The 27,830-nt window shown below is 51.7% G+C and overlaps 3 protein-coding genes across 3 annotated transcripts; 2 read left to right on the top strand and 1 right to left on the bottom strand.

The window, feature by feature from the left end:
• The first annotated feature begins 106 nt into the window (after positions 1 to 106).
• On the top strand, positions 107 to 7,806 carry LOC121353644 (ovocalyxin-32-like). Its single transcript, XM_041467644.1, has 6 exons — positions 107 to 468; positions 4,643 to 4,705; positions 5,476 to 5,650; positions 6,284 to 6,420; positions 7,085 to 7,147; positions 7,236 to 7,806. Exons 1-6 carry the CDS (start codon positions 244 to 246, stop codon positions 7,392 to 7,394), a joined length of 822 nt encoding a protein of 273 aa, XP_041323578.1. The 5' UTR covers positions 107 to 243; the 3' UTR covers positions 7,395 to 7,806.
• A 2,335-nt stretch (positions 7,807 to 10,141) lies between these two features.
• On the bottom strand, positions 10,142 to 27,046 carry GFM1 (G elongation factor mitochondrial 1). Its single transcript, XM_041467614.1, has 18 exons — positions 26,910 to 27,046; positions 26,104 to 26,256; positions 25,668 to 25,800; positions 25,040 to 25,244; positions 24,245 to 24,361; positions 23,586 to 23,736; positions 23,151 to 23,305; positions 22,314 to 22,398; positions 21,099 to 21,236; positions 20,341 to 20,442; positions 20,195 to 20,251; positions 19,731 to 19,868; positions 18,964 to 19,046; positions 13,267 to 13,429; positions 12,359 to 12,503; positions 11,380 to 11,540; positions 10,811 to 10,864; positions 10,142 to 10,552 (listed from the first exon to the last, which is right to left on the bottom strand). Exons 1-18 carry the CDS (start codon positions 26,961 to 26,963, stop codon positions 10,421 to 10,423), a joined length of 2,226 nt encoding a protein of 741 aa, XP_041323548.1. The 5' UTR covers positions 26,964 to 27,046; the 3' UTR covers positions 10,142 to 10,420.
• LXN (latexin) lies at positions 13,437 to 18,791 on the top strand. The gene is made up of 6 exons (XM_041467645.1): positions 13,437 to 13,980; positions 15,194 to 15,256; positions 15,698 to 15,872; positions 16,423 to 16,559; positions 17,625 to 17,687; positions 18,307 to 18,791. Exons 1-6 carry the CDS (start codon positions 13,756 to 13,758, stop codon positions 18,397 to 18,399), a joined length of 756 nt encoding a protein of 251 aa, XP_041323579.1. The 5' UTR covers positions 13,437 to 13,755; the 3' UTR covers positions 18,400 to 18,791.
• Positions 27,047 to 27,830: the final 784 nt, after the last annotated feature.

Below are 27,830 nucleotides of genomic sequence, written 5' to 3'. Positions count from 1 at the left end.
ATACCCCGGTCCCTCTCAAGTCCCCCCAGCACGTTCAGCCTCCGGGTCCCCATAACGTCCCGGTTCCCCTCAGCCCGCGGGGCTCTGGGGTGGGAGGGCTGAGGGAAGGGGAGTCGCCGCCGGGCCGGGCCCTCCGGCGGGCGCTGGCAGCGGGCGGAGGGCGGGCGGGAGCAGCGGGCCGGGCCCCGCTATTTGTACGGGAGCGGGGCCGAGCCCGCCCCAGTGCCCGCCGCTGCCCGCACCATGCCGGGGCTCCGCGCCCTGCCGGGGCTCCGTGCCTCAGCGCCCGCCCTCCTGCTGCTCGTCGCGCTCGTCTTTGCCCGGGGCAGCCTCGCCGTGCAGCAGCTGCAGCCCGGCAGCCGCTCGGCCGCGGCGGCGGCGTGGGTGGCCCTGCAGTACCGCAACTTCCAGGCGGGATCCCTCGGCGGGCTCAGGGCGCTCGGGCAGGTCCGCAAGGCTACGCTGAAGGTAAGCGGGGAGCCGGCGGGGCGTACAGGGGCGCTGGGAAAGTGTAATTAACAGTAATTATTATATTAGTACTGTTATATGTAACTGAGCTGAGCGCGTCCCCACGCGGGGCACCGGGCGCCTTCCCTTGAGAGCCGCTGCCCCATCCTCGGGGACAGCCGGGTCCCCGCAGGGATCGCTGTCCCCTCTCCCCTTCCTCAGGGACACCTGGCTCTCCTCAGGGACCCCTGTCCCCTCTCCCTCAGGGACCCCTGGCTCTCCTCAGGGACCCCTGTCCCCTCTCCCTCAGGGACCCCTGGCTCTCCTCAGGGACCCCTGTCCCCTCTCCCTCAGGGACCCCTGGCTCTCCTCAGGGACCGCTGTCCCACAGCCTCGTCCCTCGTGGGACCCGTGGATCTCCTCAGGAGCTGCTGTCCCGCAGTCCCTCCCTCACACCTTCATCTAGAGCTCATTTAAAGGCAGTGCGGTTCCGACCAGAAAATACACCGTAATCTTCCAAAAGTCACATGGAATTGAGGAGGCAGAACAGGACAGGAGTCCCAGAGAGGAGCAGCTACAGGGACAGAGCCTTCCCATCACGGGGAGCTTACCGGGGATGCTTGAGGTGGTACTGGGGTACAGTCCTTCTCCTCTAGGTTTTGGGGGCTTTTTACAGCTTATTCACTTTCTGAAAGTACAGGATCAGGCAAAAACTTCTGGGGAATGTTTGTCCCGGGCTGTAGATCCTGGAAGGAATGCATCACCTTCCTGGAGAGCCAAGGGATGGGATTTAAATCCAGCCCTGTGCTCCTGCTGCTGGGCAGCTCTTGATAGCAAAGGCTGCTTGTTCTGGTTTCCCAGAACAACAGATTCTGGATCCTGGATTCTGCTGGGCAGCTCCTGAGAGCAAGGGCTGCTTGTTCTGGTTTCCCAGAACAACAGATTCTGGATCCTGGATTCTGCTGGGCAGCTCCTGAGAGCAAGGGCTGCTTGTTCTGGGTTCCCAGAACAACAAATTCTGGATTCTGGATTCTGCTGGGCAGCTCCTGAGAGCAAGGGCTGCTTGTTCTGGGTTCCCTGTGTGAGGTGCCAAAGGCAGCACTGGATTCCACTGGATCCTTTCCAGGATCTGGAGATCTTCCACTACTTGTCCTGTGCAGCTCCTAAAACTGAGTAAGAGGGTGTAGTGTTAAATCTCCACTTTCCAAACTAACCAGGAATATTTGGAATGCATTAATTAATGCAGCCCTTGTGTTACAGAGATTATTGGGTGCTGAGCATGGAAGTGCTCCTGGGATATTGAAATTATCCTGTGAAATTGCTACAAACACCTATGACAGGAATTCTCTGTTCTTTTATACTCTCCAAAAGTACATATGTTCCTTCTGTATTTCCTGGGCACTTTGCATATGTCTGCATGTAAATATTTCCTTATATAAAACACCTGTGCCTGGCTGAAGAATAAGTGAATATTTGTGGGGAGGGAAAGGGGTTTTTCCACCCTCTATCAGCCACCTGCCTCCTCATACAGGAAGGAAAATAATTGGCTCATTATAGAGAAGTGAAATTGCTCCTTATTTCCTCAGTGCTGGGTGCTGTAGGAGCTCCCTGGAACCACTCTCTGCAGTTTATTCCCCCCACCTCCCCTTTTTTTTTTTTTTTTTTTGCACACTCAGTGAAAACAAGAGGAGAAATGCATGAAAAGTGGGCACTTCCTTCTTTCCTGTCCTCCCCTGGAAAAAAATGAAAAGAATTTCCTGCAAGGAATTGGCTGTATTACGTGAAGGCAAGGGGCAGAAATGTTGGGATTGGGGTATTTTTTTAGGTTTGTCTGTTTTTTAATTATTTTCTAAAGTGGGCTAATTTCCTACTGGTTGCTCTATTACTGGATCTCATAAAATCAGGATGATTTTTAGTGGAATTTAATAATGAGCACTGTAATTTAATTCTAACTTTATTAGCCCACGAGCTGGTGAAACTGGTAATTGGAAACAGGACTGGGAACACTCTTAGATGGGAAAGATCTTTCAAGTTCAGGTAGAATGAGACTTTCTTTCCTGGCAACAAAATGCCAAACCTGGAATAATCCTTACCTTGCTGTTGGATGCAGATGGTTTTTGTTGTCCATTTTTTTCTCTTGACTGAGGATCTTCTAGGAAACAGCAGCTCCTGGAGTTGTCCTACCCTTTAAAACACACTTTTGATAATGAAGCATTAGTTTGTGCCAGCTGAAGATCCCAGAACTTAAAGGGAAGGTTTTGGGAGCAGTTTCCCATCCCATTCTGTCCTGGAAATCCTAATTCAGGAGTAGGAAGGTGAAGGGGAAAGGGAAAAGCCAGGTGACCTCGTGCAACATTTGCATTAATTGGACTAGGAAATCCGATTCCAAATACCCAGGTGGACATTTCCCAGCCTCAGCTGGACACAACAGCAACACCACAGCTCTGCTCCCTGATAGCAGAAATCAATTAGAAATGTTCTATTAATGCCCAACAGTCAGAGCCCCACGCTGGGTGGGAAAGGCAGAATCCACAGCAGGGGCAGCTCTGACTCCTGTCCCAGCTTCTCCCTGCTCAGTGATCCAGGCAAAAACTGAGCCCAGGGGAAAATCCTGGTGGGAAAACAGAGGGGAGAGATGGAAACCTCCTCAGGAGGTGGGGAGAGAGGGATCCTCCCTTTCTGTGCCTGTGGGGAGTGAGGGAAGTGCAGACTGATAGAAACTGATTCCTCAGGGACCTGCAGTGAAGCTGCTCTGAAATTGCTGTTTTGGCCTTCCCAGGACTAAAAATCTGTCAGGAAAGTTGCAGTAATTTGGAGCCCAGAAGTAAAAGAATCCCGTGACCCAGATATTGAGTGGAAAAATGAATTACTCACTTGTTTTCTTCTCTTTTTGGACACTTTTATCTTTGGCTGCTTCCCTGGGGGTTGCCAGACATCCCTGAGCTCTGCTCAGCCCACACTCTGGAATTGGGTAACAGCATTTTGGGACGAGAGTGGGAAAAAATAGTGGAAATAAAAGTTTTCCTTCGGGACTACAAAGACTTTTGTACAATTATTTCGTGCCATATGGAGCATCTCCCTTCTCCCTGGTGAGCTCAGGAAGCCTCAGGTGTTCACACCAGACTAAATATTTGTTTTAGCTGTGTAGCATCATTTGCAAGCTGTCTAGGGAGCAGAAGTAGGGTGGTAGTAGCTACTAGCAGTACTACAGGGGAGTTGTTGCAAACCAGGAGGGAATCTCTTCTTGAAAACCCCCAGAAACACAGAATTCTCTGCTCTTTTAAAAAGGTCCTGCTGACTATTGCAGCCTCTCTCACCTGCAGGACTGATGACACACAGGAGTAATCCTGGGTCACTGTAAAAATCCCCAAATTTAGTCAGATTAGGGGTGTTGTAAACCATAGCAATAACACCTCTTGGATGGCTTTACAGCAATTGGAATCTTAGACTTAAATGTGGTCATTGCACGAGGTGAGAGCCTTCTAACCCTAATTTCATTGCAATCTCCTTCTTTGATGGTCCTGCATTTCAGAGTCAGCTTTCACTACTCTGCCCATGTCCCACTGTCACTCTGAGGATTTCATTGCAATCTCCTTCTCTGATGGTCCTGCATTTCAGAGAGTCAGCTTTCACTACTCTGCCCATGTCCCACTGTCACTCTGAGGGCAGTGTTTGAGGGAATACACAAAAAGGGCAGAAGGGGAGAAGGAGGATTCAGAGAGGAAAGAAATGATCAAGAAGTCTGAGCTCATCCTCTCTGTTTCCTGCACCTCCTTCATGGTGAGATTTGGCTCCACACTGGACTTGCCTCATCCTAAAGCTCCAGGAGGGGATTTTACAAGAACAGAGTACTAAAGCAATTGTTTACCTGCATTTTCCAGCTCTGTGTAGGTGCCACAGGCAGGTGCTGAGCTGAGGATCTGCTGTGGGTATGAAACTCCACTCACCTTGTACCATTAAACATTTCCTGGGAAAAGTGCTGGCAACAGGAAGGCTCAGGGTTAGATAAATAACACACAAAGGTTTGCTTTGGATCCTGTAAACAGCCAGAATTGAATTTGAACACCAAGAAAGACTAAAAATCAGTGATGCTGCACTCAAAACCAGGGAATTTCAGAAGGACCTTCCTTCCTCAGAGCTCCTTGCAGCACATAAGGCTTTAATTCCACTGCTGGCTCCATCCTCTCTCTTCCAGAACATCCCAGAGTCTGGCCACAAGTATTACCTGCAGTTCAGCACTGAGGACTACAGGACTGGGGTGAGTTCCTGCTCTTCCTCCTCAGCCTGGGCATTAAATCCACTCCAGCAGCTCCAAACCAGGGACATTTGTGTCCTAAATGGATCTGCCACCGTGGAAAGACCTGTCTGCTCCTCCCTGCCTGTCTTTGCTCCCAGGCTCACCTGAGTGATCACCAGGCCTCAATCCCAAAGGGAATTCTTGCTCGAGTCATTGAGGCAGCCAAAGGCCTGAGTGGAACTGTGCAGTGGCCCAGGCTGGGGGACAGTGTGGCAGTGTGGGCCCCATTCCCCCTCTCTGCTCCCCGTTCTCCTGCTGTCCACACCCCAAAATGGGAATCAGGAGTTGACAGCTCCATGGTGTTTCCAGTTCCAGCCCCTCCATTCACTCTGCCCCAGCTGTCAGCAGCATTTTGCTGTCCTCTTCTTTGGCACACACTTTGTGGAATTAAAATGATTTTCAGAACTTACTGTGAAACCTTAGATTATTTTTGTTTCAAGGCTGGCACAATGAAAGTCTCTGTTATCAATTAATGTTGTTTCTTGAGCTCTCACAAACATATTTCCAAGATGACTTAGAACACTGTCATGTCCTGAAAGCAGGACAAGCATTAATTAAAACCTTCTGTTAAATCCCTTTAGCCTTGTGGTTTTAACCTCTTTCCTGGAAAAAAAGAAAAATAAAATCCTTCTTGACACTTTCCTAACCCCTGAACAGCTTCATACAAAGAGTGAATTGCTGGTAAATAAAATCTTGATTAAAAAGAACAGTTTTAAACCCTCCCTTGACAGGAAGATGCTGGGAACTGCCTGGCTACAGTGCTGTATCCAAAGAAGAAGTCTCGTCCTGTTGTCAGCATCAAGTGCTCCCACACCAAAGACAAGAAGGAAATCCAGGAAGAGGACAACACATTTTACCAAAGGCTCAGGCACCAAAGCAAACCAATAACTGCAAACAACATTCCAGGTATATTCCTGCAAATATTCACCAGGATTTCACTTTATCTCAAAGGACACAAGCATTTGAAAAGGAGACACATTACTGACAGCAGCACCCTGAGCCCATCCTGCTGTCAGAGCAGTCCCACCTCCCCAAGGATTTTTGGGAGTACAGAGCCCCTCTGGATTTACCACTGGCACTCAGCACCATCCTTGAGGGTGGTTTGGATTTAAAAGCAGCTCCACACCATTTCTAAGTCAAATCAATGCAGACTGTCCTCCAGGAATAACAAGTGCCCAAACCCACACACCTCCCCAGCTGTGGCTGGAAATTCACTGAGGATGACCAACACAATTTTTCCATCCTGGAAAAATCCCATCTTTTCTCCCAGCTATGTAAGGACTTCCATTATTGTGGATTTTTTTGGTTTCTCACCTCATCTTGGGGATCCCTCTCTTGGCAGTGTCAGCTGTGCCACACTTTACACTCCCCTGGGACTGCAGGTTCAGCATCATTCCCCTCCCTGCTCCCTGTGACACATCAGAGGGAGGAGCCCCATGCAGCAATGGTGCTGTGCCAGGCAAAACTGCTCTGAGGTTCATCATTCTTCTGCTGCCCAGCCAGAATTAATATTATTTTCTCTTTCTCCTTGCCTTGCAGACAGCTATGGCAACATTGAGCCTGCCCTGGAGCCAGTGTGGACTCTGGCTGTGCTTGGCAGCAGCTCCATCATGTGGGAAAAGTCCACAGAGACCTTGGAATACTTCCTGGCCCAAGTGAAGTCCGTGAGGCAGTGGGTGAGTGGGGCAGGAGGGACGGGGCAGCACAGAGCCCTGCTCTGAGGGGGATTCCCCAGATCCCAGGGCCTGCTCCTCACCAGCAGCTCCACCTCTGCACGAGCACTTTGGCCACGTTTTGCTGGGAAAATTGTCCTTACCTGGATCTGCAGGGGTGGCTTCTGCAGGGGCTGCAGTTCCTGAGCCCCTGGGCAGAGCCCAGCAGCCTCTGGCCCGGGCTGTGCTCACACCTGACACCAACCTGGGCTGGGCAGCAACTCCAAGGCCTGCAGCACATCCAGCAGCACTTCCAGAGCCCTCAGCCAGCTGGGATCCACGGGCAGGATCCAGGTTTGGCTCCTCAGCTATTCAGCATCTCTCTGAAGGAGAGGTTCATGTAATTCTCAGATATAATTGAAGGTTAAATTCAATTAATTAGCACCTGGTTTCAGTGCAGACAGGCTGCAGAGCCACACAGCTCTTGGTGTCCTCAAACATTCCATGCAGGAAAGGCTCCTAATTCCCTCTTTCCATAATCAGAACCCATCTCACTGCAGCCAGCAACCACAGCCACAGGGCCCTGCTCACCTCCTTCCCTGAGCTCCAGTAAATCACAGCAGACATTACATTTTAACAATATAAACCTGTGCTCCTGATAATTCTTTCCCTTTTTACACCTGCCCAGATCAGGAAAGACGATTTTGTTGAGTTTGACTACACTGTGCTACTGCATGAAATGCCAACCCAGGTAAGGAAGTGCACGTGAAGAAGCCCTCCTGCCAGCAGGAGCTGAGCTGCATCAGGATATCAGATCTGTGTTTAAATCCCTTCTCCAGGAAATCATTTCCTGTCACATGCGCCTGACGTGGCTCCCCGGGCAGCCTCTGAAAGTGAAACATTTCTGTGATTCCGAGGCCCACGGTGCAGACCAGGGATCTGGGGCAGAGTCTGGATCAGCTGCTGGCCCTTCTGCTGAAAAGGGAGCCAGTTTTTAAGTGAAATCCTCAGTTTTGTGGATATGGATCCAGTCAGCAAGTCCTTGTGCTGACAGACCTGGAGCTGGGATCATCCTTCCATGCAAGTCAGTGATTGGGAGTGGTTTCACTGATTGTTCTGTGCCAAAATTAATTCCTGTCACTTCTTCAACGGTGAGATTCAAGTTCTGCAGCTCTGCCTGAACCTTCTGCTACTCCATATATACACAGATGAACATACAGCAGTTGATTTGATGTCACTAATTAACTGTTACTTAAGAGTTTGTAAACAAAATTAATATATTTGGATAAAAATCATGAGCAAAGCGTTAGTCTGTCACTAGGAGAGATTTGCCTACTAATTTTTTGTCATGTTTTGGGCTAGAATCATGCTGATTTTTAACTCACATCTGCAATAAACCAAGTGCCATCACTCAGGGTCGAGGCTGGGTTTTCTTTCTGCTGCTGTTGGAGCCCAATTGTCCACCTTCTCTGTCACCTCGAATCAAACCAGACCTGCAGAGCCAGGGAGGCTCCTTGTGGATGAATCCCCATGTTTGGGAACAGCTCCTGTGTCATTCCTGCCACGTCCTGCCCCACCACAAAGTCATGGCTTCGTCCTGTGCCACCAAATTCTCCAGCTGGCTTCCCAGCAGATCCATCACTGTGCCACCTCTGCTCACTGCCATGTGCCAAACTGTCCCAAAGTCACCTTTTTCCCCCATCAGGCAGGTTTGTGGCAGGATAAATTAAATCCTTCCCAAGAACACCACGTTCCTGAGGAGCAGAGGCTCTGGGGTGGCTGCTGTGTTTAACTTGGGGTGGTTTTCACAGTCCTCCAGCTGTAATTGGGAACAACAATCCAAGGATTTCACACAGCAGCTTTCCCTGCATGTTTTTAGGCTGGGTGATGTCAGCTTCCCAAATTCCAGCATTTTACACAAGTCTGATTTCCTGACTGAAGCTTTTCCCCTCAGCACCCAATAAACTCAGGGAAGCAGCATTCCACACCCTCCTGGTGTTTTCTTTCCTGCAGGAAGAAAACATTTCTCATCATCAGAAATGTGAAATCAGGGAGTGAAATTTCAAAATTCCTTAAAGAAGCTGGTGATTAAAATATTTTTTTTGGAATTGAGTCAAGAAAATAGGATGGATTTGGCACTTTGGGGCTCTGCTTTTGTCTCCTTACCTTGTTTTTGCCTCTGGTCTGCAGGGCTGGATGAGAGGATCAGGCCCTTCCCAGGCAGCAGGGTGCTGGAACTGCCTGCTCACAAACTCACAGCAGTTCAGGAACTCCACAGGAACTTCTGGATAAGCAGCACAGCTGTGGAATTCTAAGGCAAAGTCTCCCCCAGCTGCTTTTAGGCCAAGGTTCCAGCCTAAAACCTCAAATCATACAGCAAAATTTGGGGTTTGTTTCTTTCCTAGGTTTGTGGAGAACCAGCACATCTGGCAGAACTCATCAGCCAGGAATTCACATCACAACTGGTCTAAACATAATATAAACCCCATAAATAGAAATATAAATCACATCAATAGAAATAAACCTCAGAAGCACAAATATAAACCTCAGAAACACAAACATAAACCCCAGAAACACAAATACAAACCCCAGAAACACAAATAAAATCACACCCACCCTGGTTCTTGTCCTGTGTTGACACTGCTTTTATCAGACATCTCCAAATTTTGGGGAAAGTGCTACATTTGCTTGTTTTAGAAAACTTCCAAATGTCTGAGAACCTGCAGGGCTTTTCTGGAAATGAATTCCAGCTGAGCATTCCCAAAAACAAAGCCATGGATGTGCGGGAATCAGGGATTTGTCCCGAGGCAGCGCCACACGGACACCCCACATCTCGCCTGGGATCCATCAGCAGCTCCAGGCCCTGGCAAATCCTTTCCCAAGGTTTCCATAAATCATTTTCCAGCCTTTCCAGAGGAGAAGCAGCCTGGCTGCTCCACTTGTTTCTGTCTGGGAAGCAGCAACGCCAGTGCTGTGCCAGGAATGTCGCTGGGTTTGAACTGGAACTTCACTCCCTGTTTACTGGAATCTGCAAAAACACTTTTCAGCTGAGTAGGGCAGGAAGGAGGAAAGAAAACTCAACGTGGACATTCTGGGAATAATTACAAATACAGAATTATGGGAATATCTTCTCACCTAACGCCTTTGAGTCAGCAAAGTCAAGTGATTCCTGAGCTGAACATCAGCTGCAACTCAGCCTCTGGATTGCCAGATTCTGGGAAAAGGGATCTTGGGTTTGGATTTCTAATACCCTCTGGATTGTGAGATTCTGGGAAAAGGGATCTTGGGTTTGGATTTCTAATACCCTCTGGATTGTGAGATTCTGGGAAAAGGGATCTTGGGTTTGGATTTCTAAGCAACAGCCAAAAGCCAAGCCCATACATGAATCCACACCCCAAACCCATTAAATCCACATCACCAAGCCCATTAAATCCACATATCCACAGTAATTCCATCTTGTTCCCAGCTCTGGGAAGAGGCAGCTCCTCCCAACATCCTTGGCAACTCAGCTCCATCCTTGTGCACCAGTGAAAGTGGATTTGGTGACAAGCACTGACTGATGGCTTTGCCCAGTGGCTTGAGACTTTGGAGGATCCTGTGCCATTTCCAAAGGATTTGGAGGGGAAAATTCCATCTGCTCCCTGGAGGGAAGCTGGAGCACCACGTGCCAAGTGATGTCCCACACCCTGTACCTGTCCAGCAGCTCTTATCTCAGTTTAACATTTCCAAATAAAGATGTATCAAATAAAAAATAAAATTATTTTAATAGATCTTGATCAAGACAAACCATCAGCCGTGTTTTAACGTCTACTTGTTACAAGAGCATTTACACAGAGCAATCCCGTGGTGATCCCCTGGTGCTGCTGACACCACCCCAGAGGAAAGGTTCTATGATAAAATTCCAAGTCCAAATCCCACTGGAGCCCACCTTACCCAGCCAGCCTGGGCTGCTTCCATGGCTTGGAAAAGCGAGCTGTTGGAGAAGACTGGGACAAACTGTTCAGTGGACTCCAGAGGAATCCCATCAGTTCTTGGCTTTGCCCTTTTTGGCAGGAAGTCTCCCTGTTGCTTCCAGGTATTTGTTGATGATTTCCTCCTGAGTGCTGGCTGAACAGGGCTGGTATTTGGAGTATTCCATGGTGTATTCCCCTTTTCCCTGCAGAGTTGGGAAAAGAAAATGAGGATGGGCCATGTGCAACCCTGCTGGGCACACAGCTCCTGTCTGTGAAGGGATCCTCCACAAGCCCACCCAAACAAACTCCTCAGGTACAAGAGAATTGTTTGGCCAGCAATTCCACAGCTCTGGTCTGATCTGATCTCATTCCCTGCTGCAGCTGCCATGGACAGGATGATCCAATAAGCCCAAATTTACAGACTCAAACATGTTCTAGCAAAAAGGACCAGGAGGACTCACCTCTGTGCAAGACCTCAGCTCCGTGGCATATCCAAACATATCGTTCAGTGGCACCTAGAATCCAAACATATTTACTCAAAATTTCCCATCACTTTTGGGCTATCAGCTAATTAATCCCAATTATGACATAAAGTGCCAGTGCTGCCTGTAAACAGCTCTGATTAGCTGGTCTGCTGTTGTGAAGTATCTGTTACTTTAATTAATTTCTATTTGCAGTGTGTTTTCAGCAAGAAACCTCAACAATCTGAGACTTTGAGTGCACCAGGAGCTGGAATATCCTAAATTCAGTGATGAGTCAACCAGCAAGGTTTAAGGTATCTCCAGACATTCCTCCAAGGATAATTTGGGAAGCAGAAGGGCCACAGGGTGTGCTTGTCCTGAGCCCCTCACCCAGCAGGAAAACACCCAGTGATCCTCTCCAATCATTTTTAGGAGGGAGATAAAAGAAAGAAAAATGAAATTGAGTCAACCTACAACTGTATCCATATAAACTGAGGAAAACAACTGAATCAAACACAGGGAAGGGGAAAGGAAAGGGGAGGGAAAGGAGAGGAGCAGTGAGCACAGACCTCAGCATAGAGAGTGAAGTAGCCCTCGGAGCCGTCCTGGCCCGTGATGACGCCGTGGCGCCGGTTGATCCCTGCTATCACTGTCCCCTGGAATTCCACAGGAGCCACCACCTCCACGGCCATGATGGGCTCCAGGATGCGCACGGCAGCGTTCTCCATGGCTGGGGGAAGAATGGAATGAGGAATCCAACATCAAGGTGAACCTGGGGCAAGGCAAGCTGCTCCCATGCACAGCAGCAGATGTTTATGGTTAATGTTGGGGAAAAACCATGAGCAACACATGGAATTCCAGCTCTTGGCTCTCCTCCTGGAGCCACAATCACAGAATCATTAAGGCTGGAAAAGACCTCCAGGATCATCAAGACCAGCCTTTGGCTGACAGCACTGTACTCACTAAACCCTACTGTGAAATGCCACATCCACACGTTGTCTAAGCACCTCCAGGGATTGTCACCCCACCACTCCCAAGGCAGCCCCTTCCAGTGTTCAACCTCTCCTTCAGGGAAGGAATGTTTCCTCAAAAAGGCCCAGTCTGGCCAAACGTTCTCTTCCTACCCTGTAAGGATGAAACTGGTGGTGCTGTACTGAATTCTAGAAAAACAGGATTTCCTTTGTACACCACAGGAATTATTGTGCCTCCCTCAGGAATTCTATAAACTCTTGCACATGTTCTGCTCCATAAAACTAGGCAAGCTCTGCAGGGATGAAGGGAGGGATGGAAGGATGGAATGAAGGAAGGAAGCATGGATGGACGGAAGGAGAGAGGGATGGAATAGGTGGGTGGGTGGATGGATGGAATGGGTGGGTGGATGGGTGGATGGATGGATGGATGGATGGATGGAAGGAATAGGTGGGTGGGTGGATGGATGGAATGGGTGGGTGGGTGGATGGATGGATGGATGGAACAGGTGGATGGATGGATGAATGGATGGATGGATGGATACCAGCCAGCAGAACCCATCCAGGGAGGAGGCTGTACCTTGCTTCAGGGCTCCCTCTCCTGCCCTGATGAAGGAGATCTCGTTGGAGTCCACCATGTGGTGGGCCCCGTCCTCCAGCACGAAGCGCACCCCGGAGATGCGGTGTCCTGACACCAGACCCTTCTCACAGGCGTCTCGGAAGCCCTGGGAACGACACCTCCCCATCAGCAGCAGAACCTGCAGCCTCTGCACTGCCAGTCTCTGCCACCTCAGTCTGATTGTACAAACAAAAATCACACAACAAGGAAAAACGGCCTCAGGGTTTGCCTTTTTAACAGATGCCATGGCCAAACCCCAAAAGAATGCTCAGTGTGGAAAGAGCTCTTGCCTGGAGAACAAGATTCCTTTAAGAATATGGTTTTTTCAGGATTTGCCAAAAATCTTTAAGTGTTGCAGCATGGAAAAACAAAGGAATAATTGCAGATTATTACAGGAATTCCAAGATGTTGGTAGGTTAATTAAAGCTGTGTGTAATAAATTATACAGTGAGGCAGTCACAGAGGAGATAAAGAAAGAGAATTTGGGAACTGAGGCAGGAAATGCAGCTTAATTACAGTTTCCTCTACAACTGGCCTCAGAGAAGAACAGAAGTTACACATTTTGGGGTTGGGAGGAGAATTGTGGGGCCACAACCACAACCAGAAGAGGCCAGGAAAAAGCAGCTTGAGGCTCTCACAAGGGAAACAGGGGCAGTACACACCACCAAAGACAACAGCAGCTCCTGAATTAACTGAAAACCCCAGGAATGCAAGACATGGAGTAAAACCACACAGCTGTGATCCTGCTGCCACTGGAGCAACGGGAAAAGCCTCCCTTCCTGGGGCAAGGCAGGCACAGCAAATGTGGGTGGTACTGCAGGAACACAACAGCAATCAGGATTTTGTGTGTCACAGAGAATGGTCTGTACCTTTTCCACAGCGGGCACAAACTGCTTGGGAATATTTGTGCCAATGGTTCTGTCCTCAAATTCCAGTTTGGTGAAGTCCTCTGGCTCCAGGGGCTCCAGCACTCCGATCACTTTGCCATACTGGCCTGCTCCTCCCGACTGCTTCTTGTGGGTGAACTCAAACCTAAACCCCAACAACCCCCCAGACACCACGTCACTCGTGACACAATCCACAGCTTTCTGTGGAAAACATTCCCATTCTGAATTTCACAGAGTCACAGACTGGTTCGGGCTGGAAGGGAATTTAAATTCAAAATTCCATGGGCAGGGACGCTTTCTGCTATCCAAGGCTGCTCCAAGCCCCGTCCAACCTGGCCATTCCCAGGGATAGAGCAGCCACAGATTCCCCGGAAAACCTGTGCCACGGCCTCCCCACCCTCCCGGGGAAGGATTCATTCCCGCTATCGCATCTAACGCCGTGTGACACGCCGATACCTGTGCTGTGCAGGGATGCGCTGCCCGCGCAGCACCCGGCCCGGGAGCCCGCCCCGGCCGCTCGGGCCCCGCCCGGCGCTTCCTGCGGGAGGAGGAAGCGGCTCCCGGGCCATGGAGCTGCCTCCGAGCCACTTCCCGGCCGCCCGCGCCGCCGCCGTGGCCGTGGGGTACCTGCGGTACCTGCGGGGCGGCCCCGGGCGGGGGCTGCAGCTGCGGGAGCTGCGCCGCGCCCGGCACCAGGTGAGCGACACGGACGGGACGGGAACCGGCACCGGCACCGGGAGCCAGCACGGGAACCGGCACCCAGCACGGGAACCGGCACCGGCACCCGGCACGGGAACCGGCACGGGAACCGGCACCCAGCACGGGAACCGGCACCCGGCACGGGAACCGGGAGCCGGCACGGGAACCGGCACCGGCGGCCAGCACGGGAACCGGCACCGGCAAGGGCTTTTCCCATGGAGCGGGCAGAGCACGGGGACAGCCGCACGGGAGCTGTGGAGGGTCCCGCTCTGGGGACATCCCGAAGCCCCCGGGCGCGTCCCGCTGACCCCGCCTGGGCTGCGCGATGGGCAAAGTCCTTCCCAGCCGCGGCTGCTCTGGGGTTGTGGCACTGTCACCGCGGGGGTGACACCACCTGGGTCCGTCTGGGGGTCCTGGCAGAGCTCGGTGTCACCACGGGCGGGTCAGCGCTGTGGGACACACCCCGTGTGTCACCTGCGGTGACAGCACCGCGAGAGAGCCCTGCCCAGGGCACGGCACGGGCACCGGGCCAGGAGAAACCTCCCGGGGAGGAGGAGGAGGGTGCTGGGTGCTCTGTGGCTGCCAGGACACAGCTCAGCCCTGCCCGGGGTCTGCAGGGACACCTGGCACTGCGGGGGCACAGCAAACCCCCTCCCAAAACAAGGGCACAGCAAACCTGGCACTGCAGGGCCACAGCAAACCCCCTCCCAAAACAAGGGCACAGCAAACCTGGCACTGCAGGGCCACAGCAAACCCCCTCCCAAAACAAGGGCACAGCAAACCCCACCTGCTCCCTTCTTTATAGCCAGAAAAATACAGGACACAATCCGATTAATAATAACCTGCAAAATGGAATTAATAGAAGGAAGCACCGAAGGCTTTTAGGGGAGTATTTAACCAAGCAGCAAATTCATGGATAGCATCACACAGGAGCCCAAAATTGGCAATTCAGGGGTGTTCAAGGACAGAAATGAGGGTGGAGAGGCCCTGGCACAGAGTGCCTGTCCCTGGAAGTGTCCAAGGCCAGGCTGGATGGGGCTTGGAGCAACCTGGCATAGTGGAAGGTGTCCCTGACCAAGGTAGGGGTGACACTGGATGGGATTTAAGGTCCCTTCCAACCCAAACCATCCTGGGATTCTCTGATTTTGTCCAGGATGCAGCCATTCAACATTTGCCAAAACAAATGTTATTAATATTTTCCCTTTTTTAGGACATTGATGATGTGGGGCACAAGTACTACCTGGAACTGGAGCTGGAAGATGTCCTGGACAAAGTGAGTCAGACTGGTTTAATTACACACTCTCTGAACACAGCACTTAATATTTTGAATCATGCTCCTGATTTTTCTGTACTACCTATCAGGCCCCAAAAAGGCTGAATTTTAACCAAAAGGAACACCCTGACCACATGGTACCTTGCACCACACCACCAGACAATGCTGCAAGGAGGACAAGGACATTTCATCATCACCCAGCTCCAACTGAACAGCACAAGGGACATTCTGCACCCCAACCACTGCAGAAAGCAAATCCCACCCTTAAACATTCACAGAAATGCCAGGAATTTAACCTTGTCTTAAATAATCACAAACCTCTCCAGACCAGACTCAGAGAAAACAGCAACTACATAAAAATGACATTTTCAGAAGTGCAAATGACCCTGGTTATACACATATTCTATCAGATAATAATGCACATCATTAACTCTGCCACAGGACAGGACTGTCAACTGCACTGCTGAGGTTCTGTACCACCTGGGCAGCAAAACCTCTGCTCCAGATGTGCAGGTCACAGTGCAGGGAGAGCTCAGGAGCACAGAGGAAGCAGACAAGGAATTCTACAATCGGATCAGGAGCCTGGAAAAGGAGCTTGTGGCTGAGAACATCCCAGGTACAAGCCAGGGCTGGGAGAGGGCTCAGGCCTTCACCTTTCTCTTTTTGGGGGGGGTCTACAAGCACAGCCACTGCATTTATTCCTGATTCTGAGTGTTTTAGAAAACCAGCTGGCACTGGCACTGTCCCTGCTCCCTCTGAGGGTGTCCTGGCACAGCACATCCAACACCCCAAATGCACAACGAGGGGCTGCTCTCACCTCAGAGCAAGCACTGCCTTTGAGACCTGGAGTTTCTAGCAAGAGAAAAAAGTGGAGGAGAACACCCTGCAAGTGTCCCAGGCCAGGCTGGATGGGGCTTGGAGCAGCCTGGGACAGTGGAAAGTGTCCCTGCCATGGCAGGGGTGGCACTGGATGGGATTGAAGGGCCCTTCCAACCCAAACCACTGCAGGATTGTGTGAAGTGGGAGGAAAACTCTGTGGTGATGGAGCAGCTCTTCCAAAGGCTGTGGAAGGCTGTGTGACAGGGATTGGAGCAGCAAGCCCTGTGTGAGGTGACAATGCTCTGCTAAGGGCTCTCTTTAACATGCAGTGTTTATTTTGGTTCCAGACAGCCATGGGAACGTTCCCCCAGAGCTGGAGCCCATCCACCTGCTGGCCTGGGTGGCCTCTGGCTACGTGATCTGGCAGAATTCCACTGAAAACACCAAGTTCCACCTTGCCCAAGTTAAACACGTGAAGCAAGTGGTGAGTTACCAGCAGGAACAGAATCCCAGACTGGGCTGGGATGGAGGGACACTAAAGCTCATCCCATTCCCCCTCTGCATGGGCAGGGACACCTTCCACAGCCCAGGGTGCTCCAAGCCCATCCAGCCTGGCCTTGGCTTTCCCTGGAAAGTATTCATGAGCTAAGCAGTTGTGGCAAGGACAATAAACTAAATTAACAGAATGCCATAGATCCTCCCAGTTTTGCTGTGTTCTATTAGAGAAAATAGATTCTGAGTTAAAAATAACCCTAAAGTGATCATCAGCTTTAAATTCAAGGCAATTTTCCACAGGAGCCACAGAAAAGCAGCAGGATTTAGTGTTTAGAAAATGGAAAGCTCCAGAAGTTTTGTCCCTCTGCATAGACAGTGAATTCCCAGGAATTTCTGGGTCTGAAGGAAAGACAGGAATTCCTTGTGGGAGTAGGATTTGTGAATGTTTTGCTCCCTCTGATGGCATTTTAGAGAATTCACAGCTGCTGCAGAGCTGTGCACCAGCAAGAGTTCAAAGATTTTCTCTAACAAACTTAAGGATAAAGGAGACAAATAACTGTTAACTAACCCAGCTGCCATCTCTCTAGTTTTGTCCCTTTTTCCCTGAAAACACAGGAAAATAATCTATTCCAAAGGCCAGGGTTTATTTTGTCACTCAGAATCCCTGGCTGTCACTCACAGAAAGGCCTCTGGAGTGTCCTTATCCTCCTGCCAATTTTATTTGGGATTGTTTGGGTTAAACTGACACCTGCTAGAATGAGGTGTTCCCATCCCAAAGAATTCCTGACAGATCTGGTCTCTGTAAGGCAGGAATTAGCAGCTGAAAGCTTTACATTCAGTGTCTCCAGTGCAGTTTTGGAGGGCACAGAAATTCAAACCAGGAACTGTTAATTTTGTTACAGTGCCTGAGCTCCACCTGCTTCATTTGTGATCAGGAGCTGCCAGTTTTACCTGAAATCCATCAGGGAATTTTTGTGATAACCACAGAGAACTGAACCACTTTTTCTGAGGTGGGAGAATCCCCAAATTCAGCCTTTTCATCCTGTCTTTCCAGAAAAGAAGTGATGAAGATCTTCAGTTTGACTTTGTGGTTCTACTCCATGACATGGTGTCCCAGGTAAATATTTTTATTCCCAAAAAGCCTTTTTTGGGTGTTTTGAGACTGCAGCTGTGTGAGCTCCAGCTAGACACAGATCTGATCCTGCAGGGTGAGCTCAGGGTCCCCATCCCTGCCTGTCTCAGCATTCCAGAACAACAGCAGCAACTTCCAGCCTGGGGCTTTGGTGGGAATGGCTGAGGTTCAAAACTGGTCCCTCCCAGCTCTCCCTTGTGCCAGAGTGGGCAGGGATAAAGGGAAGGGGCAGCTGGAGCATCCTGGATGCTCAGCTGAATTCCAGCTGGGCTGTGGATGCCTCCATGGCCCAGGACAGAGACCTCAGCAATCCCAGTAACCCCCAGCAGAAACTGGCTGCCAGAACAGCATTTACATCCCGTGCTACTCTCCAGCAAAATTCTGGGATCTGAGCAGGTGTTTTCATAGGAAAACCACAAAAAATTGGGAAGGGAAGCTCTTGCCTGTAATAATCCAGGGATCTCCCTCCCAGCTCCAGTTCTGCTGCTCCTGACCCCCTGCACTCCCATTCCCTCGGGTTTAATTCCCAAGTTTTCCATTAGAAAGCTCCTGGCTGGCTAGAGGGGGCAGCAGGGTTGCTGACTGTGCTGTGTGTGCCCCACAGGAGGTGCTGCCCTGGGAGGTGACCCTGCTGTGGCACCCCCAGCGCGGGGCCCGAGTGTCCCAGAGCCGCGCCGCGGGAGCGGGGAGCTCCTGAGCACCCTGGGGACACCTGGGAGCTCCTGAGCACCCTGGGGACACCTGGGAGCTCCTGAGCACCCCTGGGAGCTCCTGAGCACCCCTGGGGACACCCCTGGAAACTCCTGAGAACACCTGAGCACCCCTGGGAACTCCTGAGCACCTCTGGAAACTCCTGAGGAACACCTGGGAACACCCCTGAGAACACCTGAGCACCCTTGGGAACACCTGGGAGCTCCTGAGCACCTCTGGAAACTCCTGAGAACACCTGAGCACCCCTGGGAACACCTCTGGGAGCTCCTGAGCACCTCTGGAAACTCCTGAGGAGCACCTGGGAACACCCCTGGGAACTCCTGAGCACCCCTGGGAACATGTCAGAGCTCCCACACCCAGAAGGGGAAGGTGATGGAGGGGAACACGTCAGAGCTCCCACACCCAGAAGGGGAAGGTGATGGAGCGGGGACCAACCACAGTACAAGACATTAAATGAAACCTTCCTGGGCATTTGTGATCCCAGCATTCCAAAGGGACTTCCTCTGCCTCCAAGGGGGGCAATGCAACAATTCCCAGCAGGAGTACTCACGGCACAGGGGCAGAGATGTTCTCCCTGAAGGCAACTTTGGGCTTCCCCATGGTGCAAGGACAACCATATTCCCTCTCCATTCTCTGCAGGAAAAATCCACAGTGATCAGGGTTATTCCACTGGGATCTATTTAGTAACTTCATCAGGATTAATCACTTTTTTGGTTGGGCGTTGGGTTGATTTTTGGGGCTTTCTGTAATTTTTTAAAAATTAACAAATTATTCCCCATCAACTTCTTTAAGACCTGCAGCTTCATATGCAGGAAAAGGAAACAGCATTAATTATGTTATTAAAATTCAAGTTTTTCAAGGCAAAAATCACTTTTTCTTCATTCTGTCAATATTTAAGATACATCTTTTTGTGTTAAGATTAAAACATAGACATGAGCTGGAAAGAAACAAATCCCTCTAACTACTCCTTTTCCCCTGCACCAGCTACTATTAGGGAATGATACATTTAAAACCACAGAAACAGGGGATTTTTCTGTAGAATTATAATTGGGTATTATTAATTACTATAAGCAAAGGCTACTAGAGCAAAGTGTAGTGTTTAATACATTTTTATGGGTTGTACCAAATCCTAAAAATATTCCAGGCAAAATTTCCTTTTAGAAACCTTCAGAATGGAACCACTGGAGAGAAAGAACCTTCAAAAGTTGACTTTAAAGTTCAGCTTTTCCCTAAGCAGCTGGAAGGATTAGGGAGGAGGAAGATGAGATGGGAAAAGCAGGCAGAAGCAGAATCCATGGGATGTGCTTCCCAAATTACCTGGGCATAGATTTCCAGGTGCAGCTCCCCCATCCCAGAGACAATGGTCTCCTTGCTCTCCTCATCAAAGTGGATCCTGAAGGTGGGATCTTCCCTGGTGAAGCGGCCCAGGCCTTTGGAAAATTTATCCAGGTCATTCTGAAACACAAGCCAAGATTCACTCAACATCCATGAGCCATTCCAAGAAAAAAGCCTCAAGTTTTCCCAACCACTACTGAGCATTTCTGCTCTTTGGGGTTACTTTATGGAAGACTTAAAACTCTTGATTAAAGTGTTAATTATTTATTTCAAGTTCATGTTTCTGGCTGAATGACAGCATCCAGCTCAGCCCTGGGTTATCCAAGGGATAAAATCTTGGATATTGGGATAAAACACTTCCAAACAGTGCTTAGACTGTTCCATGAAATCACAAAGCAGCAAAGGGAGGGAACTCGGGGAGAAGAGGCTGATCCAAAGGCTCCTACCTTGTTGGAAGGCTTCATAGCCACAGAAATGACGGGATCAGGGACGTGGATGGATTCCTGTGTGGCCAAGGAAAAGGGGATTATAAATTCCAGCAAAATCCTGGTGACTGGCAGTGCCTGAGGCAGCCAGGGCAAGGGGGGCTCACCATGGAGATGTCAGTGCTGGTTTTATCTGTGAACGTGTCCCCGCTGGCACAGTCGATCCCAAACAGGGCACAGATGTCCCCAGCATAAACTTCATTTACATCCTGAGGGAAGGAAAATTCCTCTGCAGACAACACTGGCCTAAGAGAAGCTGTGGCTGCCTCTGGATCCCTGCAGGTGTCCAAGGCCAGGCTGGACAGGGCTTGGATCACCCTGGGATAGTGGAAGGTGTCCTTGCCCTTGTGGCTGGATGATCCTTAAGGTCCCTTCCATCCCAAACCATCAATTCCCAGACTGATTCTCTCACATCCAAACTCCACCTGGATTATAGAAGATCCATAAACATTGTCTTTTAAAGCTTGACACTGAGCTCCTTAAAAACTTCCAGCTTGGATAAAAAGCCCTGCAAATCTCCCTCTTTATTCAAAGGACAAAAGGGAGAGCTCAGCTTGGATTAATTAATGATCAAACAAGAAGCAAAGTTGTTTAGAAGCAAAGACCATCCTGTGCTTCAGGATCATCATCCAGGCTGATCCAGGGGCTCAGGCAGAGCTGATCCACCCAGGGTGATCCACCCAGGGTGATCCAGGGGCTCAGGCAGAGCTGATCCACCCAGGGTGATCCACCCAGGGTGATCCAGGGGCTCAGGCAGAGCTGATCCACCCAGGGTGATCCACCCAGGGTGATCCAGGGGCTCAGGCAGTGCTGACACACCCAGGGTGATCCAGGGCTGGCAGCCCATCCCCAGGGAGCCACTCACCTCCATGTTGTCCGAGTGCATCCGGACCAGTCTCTGCACCCTGACCCTCTTCCCCGTGCGGGTGTTGTAGATGTAATCTGACTTCTTCAGCATCCCCTGGTACACCCTGACGTAGGTTAACTGCCCAAACTTGCCAGCCTGCAAGCACAACCATCAAAATCTGATCATTCTGGGATCATTCTTCAGAGATACCTCAGGTTTTAGCTTTTCTTTGTTTCAGATCCTGAGCTGCTTTAGTGTGCAGTTCTGAGCTTCACACCAGGGGATGGTGAGCTCTGCACAGAGCAGGGAGACAAAACAATTCCTGCTCCAGCTGGGCACCAAGGACAAATGATCCAAATCTCAGCCCAAGAGCACAAACCCCGTGGGCTGGAGAGAGAAAAACAAGCAGGATGGGAGTGCAGGGGCTGAGCTGGAATTGGACACTGAACTGCAATGTGCACATGGAGCAGAGCTGATCCCAGGGAGAGACCCCGGGAGCGCTCGTGCATTTTGGGACCATTTGGGTTCATCTTGGCTGCAGCCCTGGCTGGGCTCTGGTGCTGCCCAAGGTGGATCCATGGAGGAGATCCTTTGAATCAATCCCTAATTTATTTTTTGTCTCTGTCTAGCCACCAGCACCAATTCCAAGCACCAGCTGCACTGACTACATGTGGTGTGAGTTTCCACACTACAAATGGAAACGAAAGATTCTTAACAGCTTTCATTTGGCTCTGCAAGGGAATTTGGCAATTTTCTGAACCAATTTTTCACTCCCAAACCTTCCCAAGAGACACATGCTACCATGGAATGTGGCCAGCCATTTTCCATTTCCATAGGAATCCTGAAGTGCTGCTGTCTAAGTAGCAAACAACTTATTTGCTTAAATCTCTGCACTTTTTCCTCTCTGACTCTCTCATGTCCCATTGTTTCTAAGTGAAGGATTTTCCCCTGAAAATATTTCAGTTAAGACAACAACCCCCCAGATGTTCAAGTTCTAGCTAAGAAAACCAGGAAATACTTGAGGTCCACAACCCACCCTGAAGTTCCAAATTGGCAGCACTTGTGGATTTTATGGTTGAAGCCTTTTTTTAAAAAAAGAAGTTAAATTTCAATTGAAGTCAAATATAAACTGCTTTTCAGTATAAAGTGATTTAAAAGCCTGCTGTAGGTGAGTTTTGGTAGCACCACCTGGGCTCTCTCCATGATTGTGGGAAGGAGCAGAGGGAGACTCACCTCCAGCTTGAAGGCAAGGCCGATAAAAGGCTGGGAATCGTCACGAGCAGAGTTCAACAGGAACTTGGTTTGGTCCTGAGAATCCCTGAGAAACAGGGATGAGAGGGAGCAGAGGTTAGGAACCAACACAGCAGTCTCCTCTAAACATTTACAGGCTCTGCCGTTGGGGTTCACACATCTGGGTGGGCTGTGCTTCCAGGGAACAGGGACAGGAGGAGAGGGAAAGGCCTCAGGGGAGGCTCAGGGTGGAATCAGCAGGAATTTCCTCATGGAAAGGGTGGTGAGGCCTTGGAAGGGGCTGCCCAGGGAGCTTTGGAGTACCTATCCCTTGAGGTGTCCCAGGAAGGGCTGGACATGGCACTCAGTGCTCTGGGTTGGGTGACAAAGGGAGAACTAGGCACAGTTGGACTCAAAGATTCCGGAGCTCTCTTCCAGCCTCAGGCATTCTGGGATTCATGTCCATAAGAATAAAACACTATTCACACACTTGGGATGTGCTCCCTCCTCTAGGCAGGCCTGGTTTTAAGGGCTGCCATCAATTCTAAAGAATTATCTGACAATCATTGTCCAAATGCAACAGTGAATGTGGTAAAATCCCAGCACAGAGTAACCCTTGAATGAGAGGAGCTGTGGGACTTTGTGCCAAATGCTGGTGGCACTGTTTGATACCAGTGGTAAAAGATTGTGGATGTTGTTAGGAATGTTTCCTGCTTTGAAACTATTCCATTGAATCCTAGACTGGTTTGGGTGGGAAGGGTCCTTAAAGGCCATGCAGTGCCAGGGGCAGGGACACTCTCCCTGCCCCTGGACACTCCTGCTGCTGCTGGATGCACTCACCCCTGGTTGAGGAGAGCGTAGTTCTCCACCTCAGAAGGATTTGGAAGGTATTCCAGGACAGCATCCAGCAGTGGCTGCACCCCTTTGTTCTTCAGAGCACTGCCCACAAGGACAGGGGTGAAGGATTTCTGCAGCGTTGCTCTTCGGATTGCCAGCTGAAAAACGTCCCTGTGAACTCCTCCTGCAGCACAGCCCAATCCCCTGGCTTTCCTGGGCTTCTCCACTCCTGGAGCAAAGAGCTGCTCCCACAGTCCCCTGGACACCCCTCAACACAAGGGCTTCCCATAAAACCTGCTCTCCAAGATTCTTCAACAGATTGGGAATGGGCCTTCCCCGGGGGCAGCTGGACTTCAGCTGAGGTGACACAACTCCAGCGAACAGAATTCCTGATACATTTACTAAGGAATGAGGGGACAGGGAGCACAAGGAAGGTACCTTTAACTGCGCAGCTGTGGGCACCTTCTCCTCCAGGAACAGCTCCCCCAGGAGCTCGTCGGCGTTGGCCACGCACTCGATGAGCTCCCGGCGCCGCTCCGCAGCCTCCGCCCGCAGCTCGGCCGGGATCTCCTCGACCCTCAGGGTCTGCCTGCACACACAGGAGCACACTGACCCCCAGGAATTCCACAGGGATCTGCCTGCCCACCCTGGCGTGACCACCCTGACTGAGAATGATCCACCCTTCACGTGGATCCTGGGAAAAAATCCCCTGTGAACATCAGCGTGTTATCTCTGTGTGGGAGAGTCCTTCCCACTCCTGGCAGGGATCAGGAAAAGCTCCCAACAGCTCAGCCACAGCTGATCTTCATCCCAGGGAGCCACACACGCTGCAGGATCCCATCACGGAGCAGTCTCCTGCTTCTCCAGGAGGGAAGTGGCCACCACCCCTTCACAGGAACCAAGTCCTGCTGCAGCCACCCCCACCCAGAGCTCCCTGCAGCCCCGGGCACTGGGAGAGCTGCAGGGGGACCCTCAGCCCCAGCACGAGCCCTTCCCAAACTTCCAGAGAGCTGGGTTTCATCTCTGAAGAGAAACTGCAGGAATTCCTCCTGCAAAGAGCAGCTCCAGCTATAAAAGAAGCAATTTCCAGGACTTACCCAAGTGCCCCATCAAAATAGATTGCTTTTTCTTCAATGAGATCTATAATTCCTTTAAAGTTTCCCTCCAGCCCAATTGGAATCTGAACAAAAGCTGCATTGTGTTTCAGCTTGGATCTGAAAAAGGGGAAAACGGGAATTATTGAGGAAAAAAGTAATGTCCATGTGTGTGCTCTGGATGGTCTTTGAGCAACATCCCCCTCCCACAAAATCCCTGTGTCTTGTCCTTTGGACAGTGCCCAAATCTGCCAATATGGATAAAAACCACCCAGTTGTGGTTTAGGGCTTTCTATCCCACCTTCTGTATCCCAACAGGCCCAGGGAGCAATTCCCATGGGAAAGGCAGCAGGGGAAACCAGTTTGAGATTGATTGCTTGATTAAGGGAGTTGCTTTTCCCTTAATGAGTATTAATGAGTTTATCTTGTGGATCAAATTAGGCAGGGAAAGGTTGGGAGTAAGCAGAACTTCCAGGAATCCAAAGCACCCTGTGTCACCTCCCTGCTGGAATTTCAGCAGCACCAGGATCCAGGGAAAACGAAGAGGCTGCTCTCAAAGTGGGTCCTGATACAGTTCCATCAACAAAATAAACATCAAACCCCAGCCCTTGGTCACTGCAGGTCTTGGCTGACACCAATATTTGGGGGTTTTGGGACAATGGAGATTTGTCCTGGATCAGATCAGGATTTAACCTCGTGTCAGTCCAAACTGCAGCTCCCAAGAGAAGCCTTTCCAACATTGTTCCTAATGACCTGCCTTGGGGATGGAATTTCAGGAATCATTGTAAATGCCAAAACCTGAGCTGCTGCACTGCTCTGGCCGGGTTGGAGCCCATCCTGTCCAGTTTGTTGATGAAGGTGAGGAAGGGGACGTTGTAACGCTTCATCTGCCTGTTGACAGTGATGGTCTGGCACTGGACTCCTCCCACAGCACAGAGAACCAGGATGGCTCCATCCAGCACCCTCAGAGACCTCTCCACTTCAATGGTGAAGTCCACATGGCCTGGATAACAAATACAAATAAAAATGATAAATGCACTGGAAAGGAGCAACAGCCAAGGGAATCACACTGAGTGACATCAGCTGAAGAGATGGAGCACAGAGTCATGGAATGGTTTGGGTGGGAAGGGACCTTAAACCCCATTCCACCCCTGCCATGGCAGGGACACCTTCCACTATCCCAGGCTGCTCCAAGCCCCAGTGTCCAACCTGGTCTTGGGCACTTCCAGGGATCCAGGGGCAGCCACAGCTGTGCCAGGGCCTGCCCACCCTCCCAGGGAACAATTCCTTCCCAACACCCCATCTATCCCTCTGTCAGTTTGCACCCAGCACTCCATGTCCTATCACAAGCAGGGACACAAAGGTGCACCACATCCCCTGTATCCACAAGGAACAGCAATGCCCAGGTGCTGCCAGCTGCCCTGACCTGGCGTGTCGATGATGTTGATGTTGGTGTCCTTCCACATGGTGTAAGTGGCTGCAGACTGGATGGTGATGCCCCGCTGTCGCTCCAGCTCCATGGAGTCCATGACAGCTCCAACTCCATCCTTACCTTTCACCTTAGGAGAAATAAAACAATTAGTTCACGGAATTTGCTAAGAATTCATATCCCATCCCTGGAAGTGTCCAAGGCCAGGCTGGAGAGGGCTTGGAGCAACCTGATCTGTGGAAGGTGTCCTTGCCCATGGCAAGGGGTGGGATGGGTGAGCTTTAAGCTCTCTTCCCACCCAAACCATTCCATGACACTGTGAATCCATGTGCAGGAGTGATGCTGCACAGACTAAGCATCCTCCCTCATGCAGAAAAACAGAGTGTGGAGCTGAGTAAGTCCCAGGAAGATCCTGGTGGGAGCTCAGCCCAACCTCGTGCATCTGCGCGATCCTGCCCGTGTAGAACAGGATCCGCTCCGTCAGCGTCGTCTTGCCGGAGTCGATGTGAGCCGAGATCCCGATGTTCCTGATCCTCTCGTTGGGAAGGACCCCCGAGGAGCACTGCCTGCAGGAGGTCAGCAGGAGCTGCAAGGCAAGAGAAGGGCACTGCCTCAGCCAGGAGTGGATCCAACACAGCCCACAGGACGCCAGGAATGGGACGAGGGGAAACGGCTTCAACCTGTGCTGGGGGAGGCTCAGGTTGGACACCAAGAGGAATTTCTCCATGGAAAGTGTGGTCAGGCTTTGGAAGGGCCTGCCCGGGAGGTCTGGAGTGCCCATCCTTGGAGGTGTCCAAGGAATTCCTGGAGGTGGCACTCAGAGCTCTGGGCTGGGGACAAGGTGGGTATCGGGCACAGCTGGGACTCGATGGTCTTGGAGGGCTTTTCCAGTGTTATTTATCCTGAGATTCACTGTGCCCATGGCTAAACTGCCAAACCGCTTCCCCACGGCTTCCTGTCACTCTATGTCACGGGTCACCTGGAGCCGAGTGGCCTTTCCAGGGTCACCTCGGAGCGGTCACCGCACCCCGCACCCCGCGCGGCCCCTCCACGCCCGCCCCGCTGCCCGTTCCCGGTTCCCTGTCCCCATCCATGTGACCGGTGCCTGCTCGTTCCCTGCAGCTGCTGCGGCCCGTCCGGGGCTGTCCCTCCGCCCTCCGTCCCTTCTGCTCCCGGCTCCCTCCCCTCCCTGGGGCGCCGTCCCCTCATGCGGGCGCGGGGCGGTCCCGCCGCCGGTACCTGGATGTGCCGCGGGCGGCCGGGGGCCAGCCCGGCCCGTAACACCCCGAGCATGGCCCGGCTGCGGCTGTGACTGCAGCCCCAATCCCGGCTCCGGCCCCGGCTCCAATCCCGGCTTCAGCCCCGGGTCGCTCCCGCCTCTTCCGGGGCCCCGCGCAGGCGCCGCGGTCCCGCCCGGCCCCTCACGGGCCCCTCCGGCAGCGGCGACATCGGGCGGGAATGGAGAGGGGAGGCTCGCGCTGCTCTCCCGGCCCCTCAGGGGCGGAATGGAGAGGGGAGGCTCTCACTGCTCCCCCGGCCCCTCACGGTCCCCTCAGGCAGCGGCGGGAGCCCTGAGGGGCAGTGGAGAGGGGAGGCTCTCATCGCCCGGCCCCCCGGCTCCTCACGGGCCCCGCTGCGAGCGGCGGGAGCCCTGAGGGGAGAATGGAGAGGGCAGGCTCTCACAGCTCCCCCTGGCCCCTCACGGGCCCCTCAGGCAGCGGCGGGAGCCCTGAGGGGCAGTGGAGAGGGGAGGCTCGCACTGCCCGGCTCCCCGGCCCCTCAGGCAGCGGCGGCGCCGAGGGCGGGAGTGCCGAGGGCGGCACGGAGAGGGGAGGCTCGCACCGAGCCCATCCCGGAGCGATCCTGAGCCAGCCGAAGGGATTCCCGCTGTGCACACACGGAATTCTCCGACTGCGGCCTGAAAGGGGCGGATTTCAGCCAAAGCATGGAGCCGGACGGAGCCCGGCACCGGGGTCTCAGCCCCGGGAGTGGAATTAGGAGGAATTAGAAACAACTGGAGAGCGGCGCTCGCTGGCCCGCGGGGATGAAGTCCTGGGAAAGGGGAACACAAGGCTGGGATTGGCAGGAGGGTTGGTGGGGCACAGGGGTCCCTTTAGAACACGCAGTTAATCTATTCTTGATACAAAATTACTCCACGGG

This window comes from Pyrgilauda ruficollis, unplaced genomic scaffold (assembly GCF_017590135.1).
Source record: "Pyrgilauda ruficollis isolate IOZ18807 unplaced genomic scaffold, ASM1759013v1 scaffold21, whole genome shotgun sequence".
NCBI classification, from domain to species: domain Eukaryota; kingdom Metazoa; phylum Chordata; class Aves; order Passeriformes; family Passeridae; genus Pyrgilauda; species Pyrgilauda ruficollis.
The sequence above is the reverse complement of the archived record's forward strand: the minus strand, read 5'-3'. Positions and strand labels throughout refer to the sequence as shown.